Raw genomic sequence first — 18,938 nt, forward strand, 5'->3', positions numbered from 1 at the left:
TAGGCGCAATTAAAATGCCATCAGCCTACGTTGTCGTATTAGTTCACGAATTACGAAAAACCAAATTAAATTTGAATTTCGCGCCCCTCATGCCCCTTAAGTAGTGGGAGGGCGGGCGGGGATAAATTGTATCACCAACTGACTTTGTTAATCAGCAATAACCATAATAATTAGATATGCTCAAAATTTAACCTACGATTATACTTACTCTGAGCTCACTAGGTCTTACTGGGTGACACTCATGCATATAGGTAGTACGAGATAAGAACGACCTTCACCCATCTGACAACCAGATTAAAGGTGTTTTTACGAAAATACCTAGATAAACTCGCATGGCTTGTCTAGTGGAATCAGTTCAAGGCTAAATTTAGGTTAAACTAACTGATTTTCTTCAACTTTTCCAAAAATCTGAAAACCAAACGAAAGGTACACACCCCAGTCGAAAGCAGAAATCAAAGGAAACAAGAAAACGTAGGGGTAAATTATGTATAGCTGGTCCTGTTACCTGTAGCAGTAGGTAGGTAAGTAGGACAATAAATAAAAAATATTATATTCCAAACAGGAATGTAGATAGATGTAAAGGTAAATAAATAAGTTACATCACATGAAAGAGCCAAATTCAGTCTAAATTATGGTATTTTTGTCGGTGACTCATCGATGATGCCGGTTTGTAGGCCCTCTCGGTAGGGTTGGCGCAACTTGTGTATTTTTTTTTTCAACTTAATTAATCTTACTAAGCATAATGTAACAAAAATATAGTATATTTATCGTGAAAAATTTTCCTTTAAAATAAGTGTTAAATTACTAACTTAGTAGGTAAATTTCTAGCTGGATAATTAGTGTAGTCAGTAAATATTTTTAACTTTACATGCATTTATACTTAGTATAAGGTAAGGTGTCCAACGCGGAAATGCAGCCAGTATTCTTGGCACCATTCCACGCGGGCATGATTTGTATAGTAATTAGATAAGGCTTTAAGTTTTATTGTAATATTTTCATTAATAAAAAAAAAGGTAAATGTAAATATAATCAGTCTAACTTAACTGTGTGTTTGTAGTAGATTAATCTAGGATTGTTATTTTATAATTGGGTGCCTTTTGTCGACGGCACTACGGTGGTGTACGGAAAAACTCAAACGAGTTTATGTTTACACCATATTTGTAATAAAACTTGTAAACATCTTTTGTAAACAATTAATTAAATAAATAAATATAAAAAAATCAATTCAAAGTTAATTAAAATCCCCTCTTGCATCATTTGCTTCGTGAGAAAACCTAAATCTGACTGCCAGTCTATTCTGCAAACTACTAGCTTTAAACAACTTCCGGCTCCATCTATACCTACTTGTAAGCTTTACTCATTCCAACGAATTCATCTGGCTCTGTAAATTTATAAGAATATTGAAGAGAAAACTATTGTATCCTTCGTATAACGTATCTCGAAAATATACTTGAAAGGAATTCCTTCATTAGAGATATAAAAGATTCCATAAAAAGAGTCTTTGACTACAATTCTGATAACTTAGTAATAATATTTCATCTCTGGTCTTTGATGTAAATACGAGATGCGTTCATCACTATGTAAGGATTTTATTCTGCATCGATACAATTAAACTAATGAATGGTTGTTTGGACTACAAAACGCGGCACGTGCTTGATAATTCGTGCTGATATAGTATGTAGTAAGGTATACGCGTTTTTCTTTTCATTCGTTTTAAAAGTAAGCTTCTCCTGTTTTTTATTCTCGTACGTTAATTACGTCATAATTATAACCGCTCTAGCTATGACCGTTGGGCCATTTAGGGTTGCCACTAATATTTTTTTGTTGGATAAAAAGGTTTCATTGTCTCATACTTAATTTAAATAGATTACAAAACTTATGTATGTTAAAGGTATGTTGTAAGTATGTTGAAACCATTATGAGTATATTATGAAAAATAAGTCATTTTTTTAATCAGATACTAGTTAACCCTTGACTGCAATCACTCTTGGTGGTAAGTGATAATGCAGTCTAAGATGGAAGCGAGCTAACCGGGAGGGGGTATGGCAGTTTTCATTAAACGCATACTCCTTTGGTTTCTACAAGGCATCGCAACGCTAGATCGCTTGGCGGCATGGCTCTGCCAGTAGAGTGGTAAGTAGTCACGGCCGAAGCCTCCTACCAGACAAATTACAGAGCTTTAAGGCTGGAACAAACAGTGTTCGCGACGGCAACATGCCCCTCGCAGCTTCCAGAGTTGTAGGTAATACAAGCTTAGACTGGTCTTAAAATACAAGGAGGAAAGCAGTTACATTGAAAAGCGTTCGTTTGAGCCATACTCCAACAGTTAGCCAAATCCAACGTCTTGCTCTGCTATTTTTTGCTCGCTGTCCTTGGTAGACTTCCGTGAGTTGTAGCCGAAGCGACGCGTGCAACGGACGCACTGTGGCTATTGCGGGGGGCTCGTATTTTTGAAGCAGCACCTTACATTTTCATAGTGTTTAGTTAGCCGTGTCGCGTCCGCAGCGCGCGTCAACCACTTCTTCACCATAAGGGAATCATCATCTTTACCATAAGGGAATGAATAAAGCCCCCAAAACACTGAAACCCAGTGCTTTTAATAAACCATATTCGTTTCATTCAACAATACTGATTGATGAGAGAAACCGCCCGGAGTCTCCGACGGGCTTAGTCCGCTGTTGCTACAAGGTCCCTAAACACACAGTGCTCTGCAAGAACCTTTGCATAGTCTAAGGCGGCCCTGCTATTTACAGATTGTAAAGGTAAATGGAATACAGCGACATAAAAAGATCCAAAAGCGGATCTAGGTCTTTGTACACACCTTTGTTTTGGGTATGAAAATATGTCAAAGGGTGACGACAAAGGCTGTCGATAGTGCTGGCAAAAGCTACCTGTATACCTACTTGAAACCACACCTCACAATGTTTTCTGCGAACAAAAAACTGCGCGAACAGTGAACAAGATAAAAATACCTACTCAAAGAAATCATCATTAAAACAATTACCGAGAAAAATATTTAACGTTTCGTAATCAGGATATATGCAACCTTTTGATTTATAAACTGGCACCGAGCCAAAACACCAGTTACTGTCGGTTTTGCTTTTTCTTAATCCACAAACGTTTCAAAAATGCTTTAAATTAAAAGTGAATCCAGTGATCTTAGTCAATGAAAATATATCCTACGTAATATTATAAATGCAAAAGTATATACTGTATATGTCTACATGTGTATTAATCTATTTGAGAAAGCTTTAACTTATTGTGATCATTATAATACCTATTGCGATGATTACTTTAATTTTATTATAATCATTGTTGTACCTGACTTATATTATTATTGTAATTATACACAAAGCAAAGCAACAATCCGATTATGGATCGATAACTACTCGTATTTTGATCGCGACTGTTTGGCATGAACAAAAACAGAAATCTAATAACTATGTTGAATTATTTGGCCGATGTCAAGTGACTGACTTTTTATGACCACTTTTTGTTATTTTTTAGAACATAGGTAGAAATTTTTTAACTTTCGGTTTCAACCTCGCCCTAAAACTTTTATGAGTACCTAGTAGCTATAAAGACAAAGAACATAGGTATCTTTGGTTGGCCTCAATATTTTGCGGCAAAAGGGTAGGTAGATTGGATTGGTTGTTACAGTATCTAGAATTTACACAAACGGTGGTATATTAAAGTGTCCTTTGAACTCGTCAATAATCAATAATTTGAACATTATACCACAAGAAACTCATGCTAGACTAATAATTTTTATGGCGCTACTACTTTAACTACTATTTTACTAAACTGAGGCGCATATTTCTGTAAAGAAAAATACGCCTCAATGGCTTTGGACGATCTTGTGCCTTCTGCAATGTTGAGGCGAGTGTGCGATCATCTTAATTTTCTGGCATTTCTATTCATTCGCTGATCTAAATATAATTCGATTGAGATCAGACAAGATCGATAGTGTGGATTTGGGTACGCATTATTGACGACTCATACTCTCATACTCAGAAAAATGCCTTTAGCTTCGTTTATAAGTATCGCGTTCAATTTCCTGTTGTGTAAATAGACCAATGAAAGAAGAAGAAAAGAAGATTAAGTTCTAAGTCGATTACTTTTATTTACCATTACGGTACGTGGTTACGATAATGACGGGGCAGAAAGTGCGAAGAACCTCTGGCAGGTGTTGAAAGACAGCCCATCAGGTCGACAGACGAAATCAAGCGAGTCACAGTGAGCTACTGGATCAGGCTGCGCAGGAGCGTGGTGGGCAAGCAGTGATAATGATCTTTGAAAAGAGTAACCGCCGAGTTTCTTGCTGGTTCTTCTCGGTAGAAGAGGCATTCCGAACCGGTCTTGACGATTCAAAGTTGTAAAAGTTCAATTGAATAAAAATATTTTGAAATTGAATTTTGAATTACGATAATGACTTGACTAATGAATTGGCTTTTACTTAATTTATATCAAGCGCGTTTTAAAATGAAAAAAAAGTTTGGAGTGATAAAGGTGCATTTAGAAAAGAAATTGACTGCACGTGGAACTGTTGCATTGCAACATGGACAAAAGAAAGAAATAATTATGAAACACACTGCGATACAATCCATATTCAGACGGACCATACCACAACAATCAGATTTCAACACATTACAATCAAAGCTTTTATCACGTTTCTGGTATAAGTTTTCCAAAACAAATTGCCAAAAGTCAACATCCAAAATTAGTTACAGCTTTAAGCTACGTGATAATGGATCAACAAATTACTGAAAAGTCGGAAAGTTTAAAAATTACACAATCTCTCAAATCTCTCAAGAGCAAAACTCTTGTTACATTAGCAAATTGCGTGATAATCGAAATAAAAGAAGGTCCAGCGCAGCACTCTGAATGCGTTTGCTATTGAATTAGTCATATTGAGACTTTAGTTAAAAATTCAATCTCTTGGAATCCCCTCTCACACGGGGTTTTATTGAAACAACCCCTCATCTTATAGAAACGCAAATCACTATAACTATTATAAAATATAGTTTAGTGGTTTGAACTTTTATTGGTTTATTGGTTTGTTAGTTTGTGCTTCAATCACGCCACAACGGAGAAACGGATCGACGAGATTTTTTGGACATAGTTGAAAGCCTGAAATTTATCTCGGAATACAAAAGAGTTCTCGCGGGATTTTTGAAAACCATAATTTATGTGGACAAAGTCCGGTTAGGTTATTCAATAGGTAGCTAGGTTATTCAATAGCTGAAGCTATTCAATAACCTAGCTACTTAAGTATATTAACTATCTAAGTAGATATATCTATCGTTCACTTTTATTATAGTTTCTATATCAATATGAATTTTTAAACGTTTCAGCACTCGAATTCATCGTGCTGGTTTTATTGACGGGTTCACCGATCCTTCCGGCGCGGCGTGAACACTCAAACAATTATGCAATCAGTGCTTCCCATTCCCGGATCCCATTTGACGCTAATAGACTTGCGAAATCCATTAAGTAGGTATATCGTGAGAGGTTGGTTCAAGTTCTAGACTGGTATACTTTTTTCTATTGCAGCCGATGATATAAATGTAAACCGGAAACAGATACACTACGTACGCGTCTAAAGTGATGAGTTAAACTACTGCATTTGTTATTTGTAGAACACTATCATTTAACTACAAATCTTACGCGGACGAAGTCACGGGAATCATATTATAGTAAGATATATAATAAGGTAATAAAACTTAAATATAAAATAAGTACAATGCGCCCTTGACATATCTACCTACTGCTGGAACTTTACAATTCGGTTCCTAAAGCTAAATGGAACTGAAAAATGATTCGGGTACTTCGATTTTTTGGCACCTCTCCTTTTATCTACATGTCTTATGTACTTATAATAAGAAAGGTCTTGCTATAATAATAATTATAATAAAAACAGGCAATACACAAAAACATACACACACGCACACGCCACACGCACGCACGCACGCACGCACACGCCACACGCACGCACGCACGCACACCTATTTTATGTAAGTGTGATTTTCAAGAATCTCGTTACCAATTGATTTTGATGTTCTGTTTTCTTGAATTTAAATTCTTATTTCTGAATTTATTTTTAGGTTTATGGACCACACAGACGAAGCGCAAGCCTGCAAACAATTACGCAATCAGTTTTTCCCATTCCCAGATCGCATTCGAGCTCACAGTCTTTTGCAGAGTATCTATCGTGGTAATTCGGTCACTCCCGCTTCTGTGTAATTTGTGCCGACTATTTAAACACCAACAGTAGAACGGGAAATGGAATGGATTAGTTGAACGTTCCGATCGCGCAATAATCCTTCGGGAATAGATATGAATTTTATGAGACACTATAGAATTTAGATGATGCCTGCAACTTTATTCATGTGGATTAAGGTTTCACGCACGTATACATAAACACAGAGTGAAAGTACATACAAAAATCCAATAATGATTAACAATAATTGATAATGGACAATAATTTTCCTTAAGATTACGTCGTTTTACATATTGTATAATATTATTATGGGCAACATATTATATCATGAATAAATATTTAATAAACTACGTTGACCTCTAACTTTATATCGACTATAATATACGTACGGTCAAACAAAACCAAATACGCGATAAAAATAGCTACCATGTTTTATCAACTTAACGAGCGGCATTATTTATCAAAAAAATATATTAAAATAGATGTGTCTGACAAGACTTAATTTAAGAAATTAAGAATCATTCTTTATTGCATCTTATTTTCAGTATGATCACGTGTATTTTGAGGTATGATTCGCATTGATAAAAATGCTGATAAAATTATATATAAGTACTTATATATATTATGTTATTATTGCCATCGTTTTTACCACACTAACGTAGGTATGTTATAAATACTAAGAATTTAAAAAATCATTTGTTTATATGAGTTGCGTATTTATTAGAACTCTGCGAGGCTGTGCTCTTGAGTGTATTGTTACTAGCTATTCAGAGGATATTCTATGATTTATGTTTGCTCTCGTTATCTAGTGTGAGTCATGCGTTATTCATCGACCTCTCTAATGTATTAAGGTAAACATCCAGTTGCCTTGCTATGTTATGAAGCATTAGTCGAACAGTTACCAGTTTAAAATGGGTAAGCATCAATGTGTCCAAGAACTATGAAGGGTTATTATGTTCCTTAATCTAAGGGCTAAATTTTTCAATCGCCAAATAATATTCATCTGCTTAGTAAAGACGTTTTGAAAGATTTTGCGCAGGAAATCTGTCAAGGCGCCTATATTTGTCAGTAAAAATTTATTCGATGATTGAGCAATCAGCTCTAAGTGATCTTATTTCGGCAGCTGAGAGATGTGATGAATTTTGATGCATTACTAACATTCACATTCGGTTACCAATGAAATGTGAATAGCAAAATGTTTATTTTTATTTTATTTATATTTAATCGTAATCAACAGCGTTAATTGATTGTTGATTACGATTGATTGAATGTTAATTGATAAGATACCGATAAGTTTTTATTTTCGAAATAGTTGCCCAACAGCAAAGGAGAGCTTTGCCCCGTTCTATTTAGAACAGAACGAAAGCAAAAACATTACAATTTTAATTTCCGGTTTTACATGCGGTTCGTAAATGCACTGAGAAGAAATTAAACATTTATTTTATAGCTTGGCGTAGCTGAGTCGATGGACGATTAGCCTAGATATAATACAACATAGTTTTTGTTCTATATCTTAGTTCCATGATAATTGTTGTAGCTATTTACAGTGTTCTACTTATCGCACTAGTATGAATGGAATGCGGCGGCGCTAAAATTGTTTTAACGAGTTCCTTAACGTAGTACCTATTATAAATGAACGAACCCACTATACTGGCACTATACTTAGATGGATTGATAAGAAGACAAATTGGTAGAGTTCAAAACTCCAAACATTATCTGAAGAATAATGGATGAATATCACAATTTTCCTTATTATCGATAAATTATTGGTCTGAACTTTCAGTTTTGATAAAAAATTGGATAATCATGTAACAAGTCCAGATATCAAGTCTCTACGTCCAGCGATTTAGTCTGTTAGACACAGCATACGTCATCTGTCAATAAGTCTTTCAGGACCACAGCTCAGGACCAAATCTGTTAATAATGTAGATAACAGTATGCTTATGTTCCCCATATTCCTCTTCAGAGATTTGGACCCTACGAGAAAGAGAACAGAAGGAAATAGATTTGCGCTCGATATGTGGTATCGCCATAAGAAGAATACGAAGAGTGTCTTAGAATTAATCTCAACAAGTCTCAAAAATTCGGCAAAAAGCAAAGGATAAAGTAACCCTCAACCTTCCATCGTACAGGCTTACGTAATGCTTTTCTCAGGAGCATAGTTTTAATAGATTTTTTAAACTTGTATAAAGGCAAGTACAAAATTGATTAGGAATATCATAATAATTTCTAGTTATTTCCATTACTGAACCTAATAATGCCTCCATTATGCGACCCGAGAATTTCGAACAAGGGAAAGCTGCTAGGTTATTAGCACAGCTGTTTTCATTGACTTTCCGGTGTGCTTTTCGCACGAACGGTAGGAAGGGTAGACAAAGGCATCACTTTCATTACAAAAGATTCTTTGTTTCCATAGCAGACACACGCAACTATAGAAAATGAGTAAGTATATTATTGAGAATCTTAAAATAAGTTATTGTACATTGTATACACATTAACCGTCATGCAGAGTAGCTCTAATAAATAATAACATTAGCGCAATCAGTCATACTTTCGTATTTATAATACTAGTGTAGATTTAGGAAAACAAAATTAAAAATGGTCTTGGTAAAAAAAATGCTAGCAACTAGCAAGGCTTAGGTACCTATACCTATCTGGGCGAAGGCTAGGCGTTGTAATCCGCGTAGAGAAGTAATGAGTGTGACCGTTAAAACCTAAGGATTGTTGAAATAACACCTCGAATCAAAGCTTTGCTGGGCCATTATGAGCTTAAGAACAGCGGCCGTTACATGACGTAATATTATTCTGTTGGAATGCCGTAATACGAGTTCGCCTGCAAAAGCCGGCAAACACACGCGAATATTAATATAGGTAGGCGGCAAAGTTAAGTAACAAACTTTTAAAAAACTGAAATCCTCTTTTATGAATAAAAAATCGCTAACGGCCAAATACACAATGGTCTATTTGCGCTTAAGAGTGGCTTTGGTTTTACGTGTCTGTTTTCTTTTAATATAAATGTTTTTTAAAAATATACCTACTATTAGTTTTTGAAACACTCTGTCCTAAGTCTTAGAATACGTTTTAGTATTCGGATGCAAACGCGAAGAAGATAGCTTGTACAGTCGTCGTCATCAATGTTGTCAACCGATAGTAGTCCACTGCTGGACATTTTGTAGGATTTGGTCTCTTGTAGGGATTTCCTCACGCCACGGTCTTGCGCAACGGAATTCAGCGGCTCCCTGCAACTAGTTTGATGTCGTCTATCCATCTATTTATTATGGGACACTCTGTCAACCTGCGCTTCCCAGTGCGAGGTCGTCATTCCAGCATCTTAGGACCCCAACGATTATCGGTCGCCCTCACAAGGTAAGAGTTGAGTTATTGAGTACTAGCCAGTGTCTGGCATGCGCAGTTGCATACTCTCATAGCCCCCTTCACTTCATTCCATATGCTCTAGCCGGCAGTGACAAACTTTGAGACGCAACCACCGGTTGAATACTCTGTATTCCCTCATTCTCATTGTTACCCTCACCTCTGCTGGTCTAGCCGGCACTGTGAACCGATTTCTTTTAAAATAATTTTCTCTGTCAATATAAAAGAGAAAACCGATTTCATTCATTTCATTTCATTTTGTATTGTACCACCATATACCATTCCCTGTGATCATAAAAGAGGAAACTGTTGTCAAAATATCCAGGATACAATAACAAAGTTGCAACCTGCAATTTTTTTAATTTCCAATTTTCCAATGTAGTACGGTAGTTAGGTAATGAAAGCACACTGTAAATATATCGATTAGTACAAGGATTCAGGGACTCTTTATCTAACTGATATGAGATAAGGGTCAATTTCGTATGACAAAACGCTTGAAGTCTTGTCACGTAAACACACAATACCATTGATTGTGGATATGGATACTTGGATGGAATGTTTTGGCGTCACACCGATTCATTTCAATCCATTGTGTGAAGACAATGACTCAACCGTGCGAGTTAGTTATTCAAATACTTATACTTAAGAGGCATTAAAATTGATGAAGGTGCAGACTGCAATATCTACAGCCCACATCTACAATCTAGCTAAATTCTAAGACATTGTCACAACAACCCATGCTGGCCTGTGATGTGATATTGAAGCGATCATACATGTAACTGCATTGTTATATCTTTCATTGGATATATAGTACGCGACAGTTCGAAATCGTAACTGCGCGTACTATACAAGACTGCTCAAGCAGTTGCAATTGCAGTCAAGTCCAGGTGGTATCTTGACAATTCTAGTGCAGTCGATTGCTAAATCCCGCGAACATCTAAGGATCTATCATCATGTAAACGTCAAGGTTATCCAGCTCATTCACAATCAAAAGGACTTAGTCTTTCGAGATAGTGTTGTGTATTATAGTGAAAGTATAGTGCTTGTGCGATTCAAAGAATACAAGAACAAAAGTGTCTTCCAATAAAAACTGTTAACTATAAACTAAATTAATGGACTGAGTCTTAAGACATGTATAAGATTACGTTAATATCACTGATATAATATTAGCTTCACTCATAGGCTAGATTGTAATTTTAGTAAAATACTGCCGTCAGTACTGTCAGTCATACATAAGAACTTTCGCCTTTACAATATTAGTAAGATGTGATAAAAAATAAAGAAGTCAACTGCTCGAGCGGTCAGTATACATTCAAAGGTTATTCAATCATCAATAGCTGTCCGAGCTGTCCGTGTAAGAGTGCCATTATTATTGATAAGTATGAAAATCATTGTGATATAATTCAAATTCAAAAGGTAAAAAAGGTATCCCCACTTAAAGCATATCTATATGCTACAATGGGCATATTGTGACGTAGGTTGCATCCCAATAGATTTCCTCACGTTGACCTCGTTAGGCCTACTGAGAGCTATAGAAATATTTCATACTGGGATCATATTGTTAACCATATTAGTATATACTATATGTATTATAATTATTTAAAAGGACTCGCTGTCACTGCACGGAAATAATAATTTAATAACTAACTATAACAATATTATTTTTCGTTCATCAGATCCGCAACAGCAAAATAGTCGACAAGTAATGATCACTAGAATCAGTGACCAGGAGCACTGCAACGCATTGTAAAAAGTAACAAGTGTAAATTAAAAATTTATAACACCCCCGACACGTGAAGGTTACAGTAACTAGAAAAGAGCTGATAACTTTCAAACGGCTGAACCGATTTTCTTGTATTATAGCTAAGAACACTCTAGATCAAGCCACCTTTCAAACGAGAAAAACTAAATTAAAATCGGTTCATTAGTTAGGAGCTACGATGCCACAGACAGATACACAGATACACACGTCAAACTTATAACACCCCTCTTTTTGGGTCGGGAGTTAAAAACTGGGATAACGTGGATGGAGCTGTAATTTTCATTTTTCAATATTACTTAGGGATTTAACTTTTTTCCTACATTTTCATCGTTTATAAATTCAAACGCACTTACTCGCTATTCTGCCTCGTAAAACTAGTCTGTGCATTTTTTTATTTCATTCATAAAAACTCTTTTCAAATTTTTTAAACCGACCGCTGAATTTTATTAAGCTTGGTAAATAAACTTCACAAAAAAATTATATAAGTGCATTTTTAGCGTTTGGCCAATGTTTTGTTTTCTTGTCTAACAGGGAAAAGCTTGGGAGTGTTTACGATATATATCAAGAGATTTGGATTTAGACCCGATCTGATCCGATTCAACTTTTTTAAATTAGCATCTCCCTTTAAAACGTTTACTACAAATACCATAAATGACTTATAAAATTACAATTTTAAGCCAAATGTTTTCAAGTTTAGATTGGGCATCTTTTGGCCAAATTTGCACATTACGCAACATATTTTCCAAAATTTTCTCCAATACCTCCACTATTTCAATATTTTCGCTCTCTGTCCATAACCAAAACTTTTTATTTAAATCATCCATTTCCTTTACATTCTCAGTGTTCAAATCGTAATTTTGCTCGATTAATATGAATAACTTTTTCAATAAAATAACATATTTCTTTAGTTGATGAGGCACGACTTTCATAATATCCTGTTCTGTTATTACTTCATCAATAAAGTCGATAAAACTTCTTTGGTAGGCAAAATCTGCTTTACCTAGATCTTTGCTCTTTTGATGGAATTTCACATTTGTTTTTATTGTGTGCATATGCTTATCCAGCATTTGAGGTATCATATTTATAAATTCCTTCAATTTAACATCTCCCACGTTCATTAGATGTCTCAACCACTCTACCATGTATTCACTGTATTCTGATTTTGGTACACATATAGAAAATTTGTGGCAAATGCTGACCTCCATAATATTCATAACAATTTTTGCTTGTTGTCTTACGATAGTGTATTTAAGCAGATGTTTATTCCACTTACTCGAAATAAGCAACTTTCCTTTGACATTATGTAGATTGTTCTGGATTATCGTTTGTATCAAATAATTCGAAAAATCCGTAAAATCCAATAAAAATACTTCAGGCGAATTATATTTAATGTTTTTCATCATACTTTGTAGATTATTCTTCAAAATTATTTGATATTGATATTTGTTTGCAGCGAACGCTAGTTCTATATCTTTTATCTCCCTAGTGCTTAAATCATAATTTTTGATGATATTATTTTGAGCATTTTGTAATAACCATGTAGATGTATTTAATAGGAATGGAATAAATGTTTTATAAAGAATCTTTGTCTCATGAGCTGTTAACGTACTGTTGTAATTATCGATATCATTCATAGGCTTTTTATTGGTAAAACTCGAATTATTAATTAACATTTTATTTAATTGTATGTCGTGAAAAATTGGGAGCTTTCTCATGGCACAGCTGCTTGATATAGTAACTGAAATAAATATGAGGTATTTGTAATGAAAAGATATACTTACTGCGTTCAAGAAATAAATTATTAAATACTACTCACACAATGAAATAATACGAAGCACCAGCATTTTTGCTCTATTTCCGCTACTGTTATTACTTTCATCATAAAATGCCGCCGGTCTATAAAATAAATTTAAAAATTTGTGGTTTATTTTTCGATATCGTGTTTATTATTGCGATAGCCCATTAAATTTAAAATCACATTACATTATTTTTCTTGTCGAGTAGGTACATTTCGTCTACGACACGATGTCTATATACATCTACTAAAAAAAATCAAAAATAAAAATAAAAACCGACTTCAATTACCATAAACTCTAAAAAATAAACAATAATTAAAGCTTTAAATCACAATGCCATTTAAAACAAGTAAAATTTAGTAGGTAAAATTATATTTCCATAAGCTAAGAAAAGAAAATTAATCAAACAAGAGATCCGGTCGCAGGTGTAAGTAGTTCGTCAATTAATTATAATTATTGTAGGTATTTCGTTTTGATGGAAACTTGATTTTTTTTGGAAGTTATCCATCTAAATTTTTGTAATATCAAAGGAGAAAATGACGGAGAGTAGCTTCAGATTTTACTTGTAGGTTTTATCTATAACGTTATCCACCACTAATATAGATTTGCACGAGGTCAAAGCCAGATCGACGATTAATAGTCAGTGGGATATGTACATGTAGCCCGAGATAGGCAGAAGAAGAATCAGTAAAGCTGAGATCTCTACTATATACTCTATATACTACATATACTCCTCAAACCTCTCACTGTAACTTACAACACTTGTAAAATCTGGCCCAATGACTCACGGTTCGTGAATCGTGACCGCTTAAATTTGGCTATTTCAACAAAGTCGCCACCCGATCTTATTAAGTTCAATTGACGGTCAAATGTCGTGACCCAAACAGCTGACTGACTCGCGAATGAGTCATTGAAATAAATGATATAATTTATAAGCTCAAACTTATACTGGAATGTCGCACCTTGTGCGTGTGTTTTGTAATCATGCTATATTCAAGTATTACTAACTATTATACGAAGTACCTACTAGCAGACTCGCTTCAGTTTCGCACGGGTGGGAAGCTATTCCATGCATCAAAAGTGCTTATTTTCTTTTAATAAACCGTCAGAAGTTTAGAAGATATAAGCAAATAGGCACACAGACAAATTCGCATTGCCATTTGTTTTTAACCCCCGACCCAAAAAGAGGGGTGTTATGAGTTTGACGTGTGTATCTGTGTATCTGTGTGTCTGTGTATCTGTCTGTGGGGTCGTAGCTCCTAAACTAATGAACCGATTTTAATTTGGTTTTTTTTTGTTTGAAAGGTGGCTTGATCGAGAGTGTTCTTAGCTATAATTCAATAAAATCGGTTCAGCCGTTTGAAAGTTATCAGCTCTTTTCTAGTTATTACTGTAACCATCACTTGTCGGGGGTGTTATAAATTTTTAATTTACACTTGTATACTATTTTGTGACGATAAACTCTTCGTTATGTACCTACATAATATAATATCATATATACTTAATGTAGAAGTATCATATTATCCTTTTAAGAAAATTACAAAAATATCTGCTAAATAAAGTTAAATTAAGACCAAGTAGGAATATGGCGACCTACACTTGATTTTTAATGAGTTTCAATAATGAAACAATGTATTGTTTTCGGTTTAACTTTTCATTGTCTTTTCAAATTATTTATTATTATTATAATACCAAGAGCATAATTTGTACGTTAATTACTTACTAAAAGAATGTCAAGTTACAAGAATGATGACCTCAATGGTTTAACTTCTTCATTTTGTTAAGAAAACCCTTTTTACTGACTCCTTTGTTGTTAAAAAGGCTTTTAGGCTAGAGGCTTACTAGCCCAATTATAGAGAGCACCTATTATTATATTATTACGGCTACGTAATTGTTTTTTTTTTTAGTTACGGGTTGAAAGGTCACTTTCAATATATAAGCTTTATCTGTTGTATATTCTAGTATATTTCATTATATTATATTCTCTTATTTAAAATTTCGTTTAGCCCTGGCTTATATAATAATATAAGGTCAATAATTAATTGGACCCTTTTCAAGGTACATCTAACAGTAAAGGTCAGGTCTGGAGTAAAACGTATCAACACAATTTCTATACATCCAACTATTTGGAAAATTTAAACGGTCCCTCCGTTATTATCGATATATAGCCTAAAACAGTAGATATTTTTTATAATTAATATAATAAATTACAAGATTTGTAGTAATTAAATTGAAGAGTACTCTTATTAATAAATAATTTAGGATAATTTTTATCTTGAACAAGTGTAAATTAAAAAATTTCAACACCCCCGACAAGTGAAGGTTATAGTAACTAGAAAAGAGCTGATAACTTTCAAACGGCTGAACCGATTTGCTTGGATTATAGCTAAGAACACTCTCGATCAAGCCACCTTTCAAACAAAAAAAACTAAATTAATATCGGTTCATTAGTTTAGGCGCTACGGTGCCACAGACAGATACACAGATACACACGTCAAACTTATAACACCCCTCTTTTTGGGTCGGGGGTTAAAAACAATACGGTTCTTTCGGGATACGAAATATTTTTTTGTCGATGTTACTCTAAAATACAGTCAAGTGTAAAGCCATTTTCACAATTTTTTTACAAAGTTTGTTGAGTTTTATATAAAAGTTCATTTCTCATAATATAACTTAACCTCATTAAAACCATAATATAACTTAACCTCATAAAAACGATCAAAATATTAAAGTCTATAGTATGGGTAAACCCACCCGTGTGAAGCTGGGACGGGTCATTTTGTTTATTAATATAACGTTATTATCACGTTTATATCAATATACTAATTATTATTTGTTATTGACGCGGTCACGCTATTTATTGACTGTCTAAGCCTTGCCATAAGGGATTAAGCACACTATAAATCGATATTTTCTAAGCTTCATTTTGTGATGTAGCATGCTAATGCTTATTCGTAGATGCTATACCCCTCTGACGTTTCAGTTTGTATATTTTATTAGAGTAAGTAATTATTATATGCTCTTGATATGAGGGAAAGATAATTTCATCGGAGTATTGGAATAGCATTTTTCCTTCGTCTCTATTCGGTAAAATGTGTTTTCTTACGTTGAAGTTCATATTAATCTCACTATTCAAAGAAATAAGAAGAAAAGATTCCATTTTATTCTCGATTGAAACAACATTCTGAAAAGGTTTTCAATTTATGATACAAAGGTGCTTGAATAGTCTGTTTGAGTATTAAACTATTTTGATGTATTTTAAGGCCTAGTTTTCATCGGCATAAAGGTATTGATACATTCAAAATACTGAATAAAAGAGAAAAGGTACCCTTTGTAGACATTAACAAATTTAATGCTTACGGGCTGATTGATGAAGAGTTAAGCTTTTTAAAATAGGACACTATTTATTATTTTTAAAAATCAATTAGGTAAATGTGGCCACATTTTTTAAATGAAAACTTCTTAGGGTACGTTTGTCGATTGGGATGGATAAAGAGTTATTTATTGCCTATTACAAAGTCAAAAACTTCAAAGTCGCATCAGCGACATGCTATTGTTAATCGTGCTTGGAGTGCTGATTGATGTAAAAACTAATGTCTATCGTTTTGATTTACAGAATGCTTTTTAGTTACTAAAACCACTCTATAGTTAGTTATAAAATGGCGGGTTTTCTGTAATTTTCTGTTAACAACACGCAAAAAAGAATGAGGTAAGAAACGATGACCGACATCAGATGTCTTAAAATGTCGTGCACACTTAGGTGTGACACTCAAGAGGTTCTCTCAAGTGCCATTTCCCTTTAATTGACGTTACGAGGGCGACACGATACTTTTGATCCACATTTAAGTGATGAAGGGTGTACATAATTTTAATGAAGTGTACAATGTACATAGATATAATATGTAGATTATAAATCATAGTAGTGTAGCTAAAAAATTATTGCTACTAAAAATACTTAAAAGTTAAGGTTTCTTCACGTTTCTGTTTATAATCTGTCGACAATTTAGTTATTTGTAATGTGATTAAAAATAAAGCTACTGACTAAACAAAGACCATAGACTTTTACTAATAACAACGTTGGTAAATAACATTTCGACAGATTACCTGATCATTACTCATAGATTGGATACAGGGAAGAGCCATATAAGTAGGACTAAATTAATAAACATTTATGGACTGAAGCAAAGGTTAGTTTAAATCACTATTTCGTTATGCACTTTCGTTTTTCGAACAAAATGCGTAATCACAAATAACGGAAACAAACTACACGTTATGTTCCTATTTATAGTTTCAAACAGAATAGCAAACATTTTACCAGGATTGGATGCTATATTTGATTTACCAATAGTGCCAGCACGGTATACACTGAAATTCGAGAGACATCAACTATTCGTGTTTGCTGTTTGGCCGTAACGTTTCAAAAAGCGTTCTCACTTTTCACCAATTTGAACATGTATGCGACCGACCGGGCTTGTGGCAAATGAAATCAGAACTTATACACACAGGGTACGGTTTGCTTTCCTCTATGTAGACTTGGAAATTCATTCCTTTTTCCGTAACCACAGTTTCCTATACCACAGGGTATAAATGTACATCGCGTTAGGGTCGGGGTGTGTTGGTAAAGGGGTCAAGGATCGATTTTCTGGGTTCTCACTGGACTTATTCACCTTGTCTGTACTTGTACTAACTACTATGTTAGTTAAAGTAACCAGAGATATTTTTATCACAGACATATAGTTGAATCATGAACGGTTGAGCTACGATTCGGTACTTAACGTTTAAAATATATGTGTTTGTTATACTCTGCAACAAATACATCAAAGAGACTAAAATATGTTAAGCGTTTACATCCAAGCTAATTGTCAACTCGCTTAAACTCGGAATATGTAAGGTAACTACTTTAGATAAAGGCAACCATGTCTTTGTGTGCACATCACGAATATTCGAAATAATTGCCTCGAAATTAACAAAACGTCACAAAACGAAATACAAAAGCATTTACCTACGGGATATTTCAAACTACAAGCTAGGTAGAACACTAAGTAGGTAGTTTTGATAATTCTTCTTAGCTTTTGAATACGAAGGTACGGATACGGGCTAAGGCGCCATCTCCACGGGCGAGGGTATCGCGATTCGCGGCGATAGTCTCGCCGTGCCACCAAACACGGTACAAACTCTATGGGCCTATCTCTATAGGGCTCTACTTGTACTATCGCGGCGATACGAGTGACACTGAACGAGTAAACGCGAGTAAACGTAGGGAATTCGTAGGGTCTCACTCTCGTGACGATATCGCCAAGTCTCGCGGCGATACCACCACGTTACGCCAAAGTCGAGAGGCCCAACGAGACATTTCGGTCACGTGGCGTATCGATGCGAGTCGCGACGATACGTCGTTGACGGAATGATCGTTGTACCGTGGAAATTGTCTGACGATAGTAGGACGGACTCGTCGCGATATTCTCGACGTGTCCGTCTCGCGACCGTGGAAATGGCGCCTTGGGATTAACAGGGAATTATCGCCTATTCACTAACAAGATATTCAAAACTTCTCGATTAGGATAAGCATAAGTAAGCCCACCCGTGCGAAGCAGGGTAACTCAACTAGTAATTAATAATGATAAATAGGTACTATTCTGAGCTCCGTGCCTAAAATGAAAGATGCCATTGCATCATATTCATGGGATCGTGACATTAGATCATAACATTATTATGTTTCAACCGTTTTATCTATATATAAGGACAAAAATTACGAAATATACAAACATAGAGTAACTGTAACTACTAA

The 18,938-nt window shown here is 34.7% G+C and overlaps 2 protein-coding genes across 2 annotated transcripts in view; both read right to left on the minus strand.

The window, feature by feature from the left end:
• The window catches only part of LOC123880747 (Krueppel-like factor luna), a 46,686-nt gene that overhangs the window by 10,311 nt on the left and 17,437 nt on the right, over positions 1 to 18,938 (minus strand). The gene's annotated exons all lie outside the window — the stretch shown is intronic.
• LOC123880745 lies at positions 11,976 to 13,289 on the minus strand. The gene is made up of 2 exons (XM_045929045.1): positions 13,171 to 13,289; positions 11,976 to 13,092 (listed from the first exon to the last, which is right to left on the minus strand). Exons 1-2 carry the CDS (start codon positions 13,196 to 13,198, stop codon positions 12,011 to 12,013), a joined length of 1,110 nt encoding a protein of 369 aa, XP_045785001.1. The 5' UTR covers positions 13,199 to 13,289; the 3' UTR covers positions 11,976 to 12,010.

The sequence above is a fragment of the Maniola jurtina genome, chromosome Z, assembly GCF_905333055.1.
Source record: "Maniola jurtina chromosome Z, ilManJurt1.1, whole genome shotgun sequence".
Classification (NCBI taxonomy): Eukaryota; Metazoa; Arthropoda; class Insecta; order Lepidoptera; family Nymphalidae; genus Maniola; species Maniola jurtina.